The sequence below is a fragment of the Acanthisitta chloris genome, unplaced genomic scaffold (assembly GCF_000695815.1).
Source record: "Acanthisitta chloris isolate BGI_N310 unplaced genomic scaffold, ASM69581v1 scaffold8853, whole genome shotgun sequence".
NCBI classification, from domain to species: domain Eukaryota; kingdom Metazoa; phylum Chordata; class Aves; order Passeriformes; family Acanthisittidae; genus Acanthisitta; species Acanthisitta chloris.
The window spans coordinates 1-10,940 of record NW_008666591.1 but is presented as its reverse complement, the minus strand read 5'-3'; the positions used below and the strand labels follow the sequence as shown (position 1 = coordinate 10,940).

At 45.4% G+C, this 10,940-nt stretch overlaps 1 protein-coding gene across 1 annotated transcript in view; it reads left to right on the top strand.

Moving 5' to 3' along the window:
• CSDE1 (cold shock domain containing E1, RNA-binding) overlaps nt 1-9,968 on the top strand; it is a 17,789-nt gene extending 7,821 nt beyond the window's left edge. Inside the window, exons 9-19 of the mRNA XM_009072189.1 lie at nt 723-935; nt 2,414-2,554; nt 2,643-2,801; nt 3,346-3,453; nt 4,276-4,451; nt 4,787-4,899; nt 5,484-5,603; nt 5,807-5,985; nt 6,692-6,855; nt 7,923-8,055; nt 9,312-9,968. Coding sequence (XP_009070437.1) covers nt 723-935; nt 2,414-2,554; nt 2,643-2,801; nt 3,346-3,453; nt 4,276-4,451; nt 4,787-4,899; nt 5,484-5,603; nt 5,807-5,985; nt 6,692-6,855; nt 7,923-8,055; nt 9,312-9,359 — 1,554 coding nt within the window. The 3' untranslated portion in view covers nt 9,360-9,968. The remainder of the gene's footprint in view (nt 1-722; nt 936-2,413; nt 2,555-2,642; nt 2,802-3,345; nt 3,454-4,275; nt 4,452-4,786; nt 4,900-5,483; nt 5,604-5,806; nt 5,986-6,691; nt 6,856-7,922; nt 8,056-9,311) is intronic.
• Nucleotides 9,969-10,940: the final 972 nt, after the last annotated feature.

The window sequence follows — 10,940 nt, the reverse complement described above, 5'->3', positions numbered from 1 at the left end:
AAAGAGTGTTCATGAGCACTTCCATTAAGGTTTTAGATGAGTCTCTGTGGTTGTTTTGGGGGATTTTGTGTGTTTAAAGAGTGTTCATGAGCACTTCCATTAAGGTTTTAGATGAGTCTCTGTGGTTGTTTTGGGGGATTTTGTGTGTTTTGAACATTTACTAACTCTTCATTAGGACCTGATATGATAGGACAAGGGGTAATGGGGAGAAATTGAAAGAGAGAAATTTACGTGAGGTCTTAGGAAGAAGTTTTCCCTGTGAGGGTGGTGAGACACTGTCCCAGGTTGCCCAGGGAGGCTGTGATTGCCCCAGCCCTGGCAGTGTTCAGAGCCAAGTTGGCTAAAAAAGCCTTGAGCAACCTGCTCTGCTGGGAGATATCCCTGCCCAGGGGAGGAGGTTGGGGCTGGATGACCTCTAAGCTCCATTCCAACCCCTTAACATGCTATGAAACTAAGGAAGACACTGCCTTTTAGAAGTGTGATTATAAACTAAACTCTTGAAATAGAGCCTTAATTCCTTTGGCAATACATGTTTGGTGCTTAAAAACCACCAACCAACCAACAACAACAAAACCCACCTTGCTTTTGGCTGTGGGCAGTAAACTGCAAATGAGGAGAGGTAGAAACGAAGCAGAGGTTGAGTCCTGCAGCATTTGGCAGAAATCCTTGTGCTGTCTGTAGTTCTGCTGAGCCTTGTGAACTCACCTTTGTGTGTCTGGCAGAGTGATCCATTACCTGGCCGCATCAAAGTGGACTTTGTGATCCCTAAAGAGCTTCCCTTTGGAGACAAAGACACAAAATCCAAGGTGACCTTGCTGGAAAGTGACCATGTTCGATTCAACATTTCCACGGACAGACGTGACAAGCTGGAAAGAGCCACCAACATCGAGGTTCTCCCCAACACCTTCCAGTTTACTAATGAAACTAGGGAAATGGCAAGTATCTGTCTTAACAAGTTTCTAATTCTGGAGGGGAAAGGAAAATCAAACATGGGGAGTTGTCTTCATAAAACTCTGACAATCACTAGTGTCTTCCATTGCCTCCTCTGAAATCCAAACCTCAGATGAGCAATTCAAAGTGCTCAAATGGTAGAAAATTCAGAATTAAATGCTCTGCATCTGCTTTAGGAGAATGAAAAGTTAGCTCCTGAGTAAATGGGAGGGTTTTAGACCTTGGGTGGAGGGGATTGCTGATCAGAGCAGACAGGAGTAATGCAGCCTTGACCTGTTAGTTTAACAGTTCACGTGCTTGAGACTAACTAGGTGACTATCCATGTTCCTTAGGAAAACTGGAAGAACTGGGGCTGCTCTGGTTCAGGTAGCTGAGAAGTGTTAACTGGAGGAGGGACTGTGTGCAGCTTTTGCATTTCATGTTGTTTGGCCAACCTAGGGCCAAGCAGAAGGATGGTAGAGCACTGTGTTCTTTCCATACAAAAACCTCTTTGTGGATTACAGGGACTAAGGTGGATGTGCTAAGGAGTATTAGAGAATATCTTTCATTCCTGGAACTTGGAATGTTGGTTCTCTTCCAGCTAGGCTAACTTTGCCTTCCTTTTCAACTGGAGTCCAGTCACAGTGCTGCCACATCAGTGTGCTGTGATTTGGGGACCCTTTGCCTTAAGGGAACCACTGAGCATTGACTCAGCCTCTGAGTTTTGTGGGTTCTGTCCTCTAGATTTCTTACATTTCTGCTCTGGCTAGCAGAAATCTGCCTGAACTGAGCTGTCACTGAGGTGACAAGTGTTGGCAGCTCTCAGAAGGTTTGGCTGTTTCACTGGAGTTTGTGGAAGCTGTTCCTAAAGGTGAAAAGTACCTTTGCATTGCCATTCAGATCCTCTCAGCATGCCCTGAGACTTGCTAAAGGCTCTGGAGTAAATGGGTTGAACAGAATATGTTAATGAATTCAATCTTTCACAGTTCTGGGACTAGGGCTTGGTGTTTTTGACAGTATATCCTGTTTATCATTCAGCATTCCATCTCCAGTGCTTACCAGGAAGGCCACTAAAACCTTGTGTCACATGCTTACCCCAACACACAGGCACAGATGGGAGAGTATTGTTAAAAAAAATCTTTATTTGCCTCGAGAAATCTGATGTTTTTCTCCTAAACTTTGCTATCTGTAAGACCTGCTTCCAAGCTTGTGTTCACTGTGTAGTAGTTGTCAGGTTCTTTGACCATAGACCTTCTTGGCAGTGGCTTAAATTAATCTCCACTCTTCCTAAGCAATGAGGTTGAGGAACTAGGTGAGCACAACCTCTTTGCACTTTGGGTTGGCCACAACCATCAGCACTAGGGTTTGTAGGGAAGCACATTGCATAAACCAAGTGTTTTCCCAGGATTCAGGTCTTGCTGCAAACTCAGCTGTGCAGTACCTGCAGTAATAAAGCTGTAACTGTTGGTTTGGCTGTTCTCAGGGTGTGATTGCAGCCATGAGGGATGGCTTTGGCTTCATCAAGTGTGTGGACAGGGACGCTCGCATGTTCTTCCACTTCAGTGAAATCATGGATGGAAATCAGCTCCATATTTCTGATGAAGTAGAGTTCACTGTCGTTCCTGTAAGTGAGATGAATCCTTTTGTGAAATCTTGGTTGTTGAAGGAATTCTGTGCAGTCTGTCTAAGCTCTGATGGGTGTTATTTTCCAGGATATGCTGTCTTCCCAGAGGAACCATGCCATAAGGATTAAGAAGCTTCCCAAGGGTACAGTTTCTTTCCACACCCAATCAGAGCATCGTTTTGTGGGCACTATAGACAAAGAAGCCACTCCAGCCAAAGCCACTAGCCCCAATAAAGGCAAAGAGAAGGTAATGCTGCTCTTGTACTTCTGAGTACCTGTTCCTCACTCCTGGCACTGGAGTCTGAGGCTGCTTCCTTAAAATCTGTCCTTCAACTGGTTTCAAAGCACTGTTTGTCCTGTATCAATATGAACTACATGGAATAGCTGCTGACAGCAGTGTGAAACCTAACTGGTGTGAACAAGATCATTAGAGCATCATTAATGATCATTATGTTGAGGGTTCCTGAACTTGATGGCAAGTTTCTTTGTACCTCCCACTACACAAGATACTGGATAGAATTGGTTGAAATGAAGGGTTAGAGAAGAACCTCTGTTGTTTTGTCATGCTGTTTTAAACAATGCCAGAAGACTTAAAGTTCCCATAAATACCTCCTGGTACTGATACTTCATTTCCTTTTCATCTGGGATCATTTAAAGCTTCTCACTCAGAGTTTTGTTGTGGTTTTGAGCAGTTACTGTAAAGCTACTTAGATAGTGCTTGAACTGTGTGCAGGAAACTGTTTGCTGACAAATGAGACACTAATTGTTGGATTCTCACCTCTTGTTTTCAGGAAGCTGAGGATGGAATAATTGTGTATGATGACTGTGGAGTAAAGCTGACCATTCCTTACCAGGCCAAGGATGTGGAAGGATCTACTAATCCCCAGATAGGAGATAAGGCAATATAACTAAATTTGCTATTGGGAAATACTGTTCTGTGCACTGAGAGGGGTGAACTTCTCTTTGCCTCTTAGTGGGTTTGTTCTCCCTCTTGGAACAAAGGACAAGGCATCTGTGTAATATTACTAGTGATAGTAGGTTTGAGTGGCTCAATCTGCTGAATAATTTAAGAATATCCTCAAACCTGGTGACACCTAGATGAAAACAGTGTCTTGGTGTGTAAATGTTGCTGTTTGAACAAGGAATTCTTGTCACCAAGACAGTGGGCTCTGCTTGTCTAGAGGAAATTAATTAGCACAGAGACTGAGATGGCTATTGAAGAGGGAGAACATTCCCTTTCAAACAAATTAGCCTGAGAGACAATGGGAAGGGAGGAGGCTTGGAGATCTGGAAGAGCAGCCAGTGTGCAGGAGCCATGCTGGGAAGGCACTGGTTCCTGTTTCAGATCTGAGCTACATCTCACTGGGCTGCTCACTGCTGGTGAAAGGAGGTGAACCACTTGAGCAGGAAGATCCTTATTTTCCATGGGTAAAAAGCTGAGTGCCAGAGGCTGTTTTGCCTTGCAGCTATCCCAGGTGTGACTGCTGCTCTCTGGAATGTAGGAAATGACTGACATGTCTGTGGAGGAGCAGTGGCTAGAAAATTTCCTTTCCTGAGGATCTGTGGAGGAGCAGTGGCTAGAAAATTCCTTTCCTGAGGAACCTGTGCACCGATTTAGAGCTACACAGCTTTGAAATGAGTTGGTTTGGGGTTATTTTGTTGCTGGTTGTGGCTTAGGGGTTTTTTTTTCTACCTAGTATCGATTCACATCTCTTCAACAGGTTGAGTTCTGTGTGTGTGAGGTGAAGAGAACTGGTCTGCAAACAGCTGTTTCTGTCAGGATGCTGGGACGAAACTACAGCTCTAAGAGGCTTTTGGGCTATGTGGCAGCCCTGAAAGATAATTTTGGGTTTATTGAAACAGCCAATCATGATAAAGAGATCTTCTTCCACTACAGGTAAGTGGCAGTTGGATTATTGTTTGTCTGTGTGTGTGCCTGAGGGGGGTGGGAGGTGTGGAGTTCTGTTGGGTTGATGTTCAACCTTTACACACACACACGTGTTAGATATCTAAAGTTCCATTTGCTGCCTCTGCTGGACTGGTTCAGGCTTCTCTGTGAACAGTCCTGGTGTGCTGTGACTCAATCCCAGGCCAAGAAATCCAGGTGAAATGCATCACTTTCCTCACTGAGAATATCTTGCAGTGCTGAGCTAGTTCAGTAGTTTCTGTTACTGTTGGATGAGCTGTTGTCATGTAACTAAAGCAAAAGTGTACATACTTCTCTTCCTCTAGTGAATACTGTGGAGATATTGATAGCCTGGAACTTGGAGACACTGTGGAGTACAGCTTGTCAAAAGGCAAAGGAAACAAAGTTAGTGCAGAGAAGGTGAACAAAACACATGCAGGTAAGGCTGTGCCTGGTGCTTTCTGCTTGCAGAGCTCTTGGCAGATGCTGAGGGGTAAAGTTTGGTAATAACTCATCTAAAGTTGGGGCTTAGGGTGAGAAGATGCTCAATGTGGTGTCCCTGGTTTCCTGAAAGCTGCTGCCTGTGTGTCCTGAGAACAGATAGGCACAGACCAAGAGTCCTGTAGGCAGTAGCAGCTCTGAACTCTTCAGCTGGGGATTTGTAAGGAGACACCAAGTGGCAGAACTGCCCAAATTGGTGACTGCACTAGCTGTGCTGTACCTCACAGAGGGAAGGTTGCAGGAGGAAGGCAGATGGGAGTATTAAGGCCTTGGAGTGGGTAAATGCATACTGAAAGATTACTGGATTATTGAAGTGAAAGAGAAGTGAAATACTTTGATTTGCCTCAAGTTTCTTGAGAAACTGCATATTTTTCTACTTCCATGTATGAAATGTCTGTGGATGTGATTTGGTGTCATGCAGTGCTAACTGTTTGCTCCTGGTCAGTCTCAATCACTTATTTAAATGCATTTTAAAACAAACTCTGATTCGAAACATCCTGTTCTTTCACTGTCTCTTTGCAGTGAATGGTATTACTGAAGAAGCTGATCCAACTGTTTACTCTGGTAAAGTAATTCGTCCTTTGAGGAGTGTAGATCCCACACAGACTGAGTACCAGGGCATGATTGAAGTCATGGAGGATGGTAAGATTTGGTTCTTGTACACTTTAACTTCCTTTCACAAGTGCTCCAGGAGTGCACAGGCTGAATACACTGCAGACAGAGGTGTTGAGGTTTATATTCCCACTGCTAAGTTGGCAGTAAAAGTAGCATTTCTGACATTGGTAATCTGGAATCAGATGGGAAAAGCCTCTTAGTTCTCTCCTGTACTTTTTCCTCCCCCCCAGGTGAGATGAAAGGAGAGGTGTATCCATTTGGAATTGTTGGAATGGCAAACAAAGGTGACTGTCTGCAGAAAGGGGAGACAGTAAAGTTCCAGCTGTGTGTGCTTGGGCAGAATGGGCAGACAATGGCAGTGAACATCACCCCCTTCCGCAGGGCCACGGTGGAGTGTGTCAAAGACCAGGTGAGTGGCTCTGCTACCCAGGCAAGGGCTGTGGTGGTGGGAAATACCTGCTTGAGCTGGCACAGGGAGCTGAGAACCACTCCAGCACTTTGATTCAGGAAGTTGTGTGCCCACATGGATTGTTCTGCACTCCAACTCTGGGCAAGCAGCTCTGTGTGTGTCCCAAGTGATGTGACCTGAGTGAAGGTGAACTCAGTGCTTGGTTTGGTGCTGAAACATCAGTACAGCACTTGATTCTGGCAATCTGGTTTTGAGGTGTCCTAAAAATTGCTCTAACTAGTTTCTGCTGAACAGCATTAAAAAAATGTCCAAAATAAGAAACAAAACTGGGTATTTTCTGCTTCTATAAGAAGCTTCTGCACAGCATTAAGCAGCCAGTGATTAGTCCACCTGAAATGCAAAGGCCTCATTAGTTGATTTCAGAATGATTAAAGAGTTTTGCTAGTTCATACAACAAGTAGAATGAAAAATGGAAGTTACTCAATTCTCAGTACTTGTTCTAAAGCCTTTAGAGTTTAAATGTGACTGTACAAACCCAAGATTTCCAGCACTGTTGTTTCCAGACAATGTGGAGATCAGTGTAGAAATTGCATTTCCACTTCTTTTAGGCACTGCAGAGTTTGGGGTGTTTTGTAAATTATTAAGTTATTGTGTGTGTTTGGAGCGTGAGGAGATCAATAACCTTGTGCTGTGTGTTGCTTTTCAGTTTGGTTTCATTAACTATGAAGTTGGTGACAGCAAAAAGCTCTTCTTCCATGTCAAAGAAGTCCAGGATGGTGTGGAGCTCCAGGCTGGGGATGAAGTGGAGTTCTCTGTAATCCTGAACCAGCGCACAGGAAAATGCAGTGCCTGTAACGTGTGGCGTGTCTGGTGAGGCTCTGCAGGGACTGATCTGGCACACTGCAGCACAGCAGAGCAGTGCAGGCTGCAGCAGGAGCTCTGCATTTCTGCTGGCTCCAGGGAGAGCCTCACCTGGGAGCTGCCAGCACTTAGAGTGCAGGGCAGCAGCACTCGCAGCTCTGCCAAATTCCTGATGGCTTACTTTGTTTTGAATCTGTTATCAATAGCAGGAATTTGGATACAGGATTCCAAGCAGGAATAAGTGATGAGAAAGCTGGTGGTATTCCTGTGTGGATGCTGACCTCTGGCCAGCACAGCACATAGTGCTACCACTTGTTTTCTCGAGAGCAGCTTTTGTTTTTAAATAGAAACCTGATACTGTCAGGGACTCTCTTCTTTTTGGCATGGCATTTCTTAAGGGTGATGAGTGTTTCTTTTGCATTTGAACTATTTACACACTTGAAAACTGCTCAATATGGATTTTGTTTAAGCTCATCATAGCACTTCTGCAGGGACAGGAAGCTAATGTTTCATTTTTCCCCTCAAAATTCTCTGTTCCTGTCACCAGAGATGTTTATGCTTTGCCATGACATACTGGCAACTCCTAAGCCTTTAGTGTTGCAGTGAAATCATGGATTCCCAGACTGGTTTGGGTTGGAAAGGACCTTTAAAGGTCATCCTGTTCCACCCCCTGCCATGGGCAGGGACACCTTACACCAGCCCAGAATGCTCCAAGCCTCATCCAGCCTGGCCTGGAACACTTCTAGGCATGGAGCAGCCACAGCTTGTCTGGGCAACAGAAACTTAGGAGATACTACTTGCATGTCCATGAGGGTGTAAATGCAAGAGCTCTGCTCATGAAGGACACCTTTTGGAGAACACTGAGCCTCTGCTGCTTCACAGTCCTGTGTGGAAAGTTTGGGGCAGAGACAGAGTGTCAGCCAGGTCTGCTGTCACACAGGATAAACTGCACTCGTGGCTTCACAGGGACAGTCTAGAACTGCTGCAGGTCACTGTAGTAAGGGACTCTAAATGCATGAGGTGACTTGGGCCAGCTCAGGGAAGTCACCAGTGCCCTGTGTGTGCCTGTGTTACAGTGAGGGCGCCAAGGCTGTTGCTGCTCCACGTCCTGATAGACTTGTGAATCGTCTAAAGAGCATCAACCTGGACGATGCCAACGCTCCGCGGCTCACAGTGCTCCGCCAGCCCCGGGGACCTGACAACTCAAAGGTACAGGCCACAAGGGCACAGGGACTGCAGCTTGTGCTTCACTTGGGGTAACAGCATTGCTTCCTCTCTTGGCACCCTGAGCTGGCACACAGCTGGTGTCTGCTCCCATCCTGCAGGGAGGTAGTCACGTTCTGTGAGAGTCAGGTGTGTTTGTGCTGTGCTTTCAGAGGAGCACACAGTACAGGAGCAGCCAACTGCTGCTTGTGTTCCAGCCCGTAATGGTTGTCTTGGTTTGTTTTTCACTTACAAACCTTCTCAGACACAGCAAGTGAAATCACTCTACCGAAACTTGGCTTTGCCACCACTTGATAAGCAGGAGGAGTGACATGTCTGTAGCCTGTGGAGTTAGGTGTCTGGAGTCTGAGCTATCCAGGGCTGTAAAGAATCATAGAATCAACCAGGTTGGAAAAGACCTCAAAGATCATCAAGTCCAACCCTACTGTGGTCACTAGACCATGGCACTAAGTGCCACATCCAGTCTCATCCTGAAAACACCTCCAGGGATGGTGAATCCCCCACCTCCCTGGGCAGCACATTCCAATGCCTGAGCACTCTCTCCCTAAAAAAATATCTTCCTAACACTGAACCTAACCCTCCCCTGGCAGAGCTTGAGTCTGTGCCCTCTTGTCCTGCTGCTGGTTGCCTGGGAGAAGAGACCAACCCCCACCTGACTCCAACCTCCTGTCAGGGAGTTGCAGAGGGTGCTAAGGTCTCCCCTGAGCCTCCTCTTCTCCAGGCTGAACACCCCCAGCTCCCTCAGCCTCTCCTCATGGCACTTGTGCTCCAGTCCCTTCCCCAGCCTCATTGCTCTTCTCTGGACCTGCTCCAGCCCCTCAATGTCCCTCCTGAGCTGAGGGGCCCAGAGCTGAGCACAGGATTCAAGGTGTGGCCTCCCCAGCACCGAGTCCAGGGGCAGAATCACCTCCTGGTCCTGCTGACCACACTGTCCCTGCGCTGACCATGCTGTTCCTGATCCAGGCCATGATGCCATTGGCCTTCTTGGCCCCCTGAGCACACTGCTGGCTCATGTTCAGCTCCCTGTCTCCACAGAACTTGTGTTGTTGCTGTCTGCTCCTGTAGAAATGTGGCTAATCAGGAACATGCTAACACTGTGCTTGGGCAAAACAGAGCAGCTTTGCCTCAAGCACAGTGGTGGTCAGTGGTTGGACTTTGCGACCTTAAAATAGTCTTTTCCATACTAAATGACTTCATGATTATGCTGCTGGAGTTAAAGGTTTGCTTTGTTTGCCTTGCAGGGATTTGGTGCAGAGAGAAAGATCCGCCAGGCTGGTGTTATAGACTGATCCCACCCCACGCCGAGGTCGGGCGCGGTGGGGCTGGCGAAGGGTACTGAATATCTCCCTGTTCATCCCTTCCTCCAAATTCTCAGAAGCTATTCCACCGGTTTTAACACCTTCTCATGTTATGTTTAAAACTAAATTTCTGAAACCATTTTAAATTTCTGCACAGTTGCATTCTGGAGAACTTTAAGGTGGCGCCTTATAGTATCACATTTTAGAAGCTTGTTTTGAATGGTGCATTTAACGCAACTGGTAACTGCAATCTCCATTGCCTCTGTGAGTAAACATAGACAGCTCTGCTCGGGCAGACCTTGTGGAATTCTGCACTACACTTATTATGCTTTATCCTTAATTTTTTGTTTTGTTTTGTTTTGTTTTGGCCAAGGTTTATTATGCCTTAGTGCTCAGTTGCATTATCTTCCCTCCTGAGCGGAGGGGAAAGTTCACTTCAGCTCACCGCTCAAATTCTGAGGACCATGTGAGGGTGGGATAAGTTGAGTTTATATCAGATCTCAATGAACATACTTTGAGTTGATGGCCAAATGTTACAGTGTTTTCCCTAGTTCCTTTAACTTGGCTCCTTTAGCCAGTCCTTGGGGCTCAATGCAAAGTCTCTCCCGGTGGATTTCGTGGTGTTCTGGAACAGGCAGTGCAGAATTTCATAAGGCTGAGGTGTGCCATCCGTGTGGTAATTTAAATATATTTAAAACAATGCACAAATCTGCTGCTGCTTAGAACACTGCAGCTTCTAAAACCCAGTTTCTTTTACTGATTGAAATTTAAAAAGAAAGAAGTTGTGCCTGAAGTGAATACATTTTTTTGTTCTTTTTGCAGCCGGCACCCAGTGTACTGTAAGAGAATAAATACTTAGGCTTTCCATAGCTGTATTGAGACTTTCATCAAGGTGAATAGTTGATGTCTGTGTGCTTTTTTTTTTTTTGGGTTTGTTTTTTTCTTTTTTTTTTTGTTTTTTTTGCCCCTTCCCTCCCCCTGCCCTTTCCCTCCATTTCCCCCCCAGTCACACTTTATCAAGCAAGAAAACTGAATGATTGGTCTAAGTATTACTTTAACCAAAAAGATCAGGAGTTACTTTTTGGAATAGAGGGCAGTACTGTGGTTTGGTTGGGTTTTTTTGGTTGGTTTTATTTTTATTTTTTTTGGTTTTGTTTCTTTTTTTTTTTTTAGTTTCTTTTTTTTTTTTTTTTTTTTTTTTTTTTTTTTTTTTTTTTTTTTTTTTGTTTGTTTTGGTTTTTTTTTTTTTCATGTTACCTCTATTCTCAATTTAGGGTTTTCTTCTCTGGGAGATGCATTATCTTTGTAAAACAAAACATTGCTTTCTCCAATTTTTTCTGTTAATGGCAAAGAATGGAAATAGAATAAAGTTTTACTGATTTTGAAAAAACCCTCGTGGTGTCCTGTCCCTTCCTTCTGTGGGAGGGTGTGGTGTGTCCCCCTCGGGCTGTGCCCGTGTGTCCTCTGCCCTGTGCCTCTCCTACCTCCCTCCTTGTCCTGTCACTCTGTGTCTCTACCATATCCTCCCACCTGTGTCCTCCCGTGTCCCTCCCCTGTCCCCCCAGGCTGTGT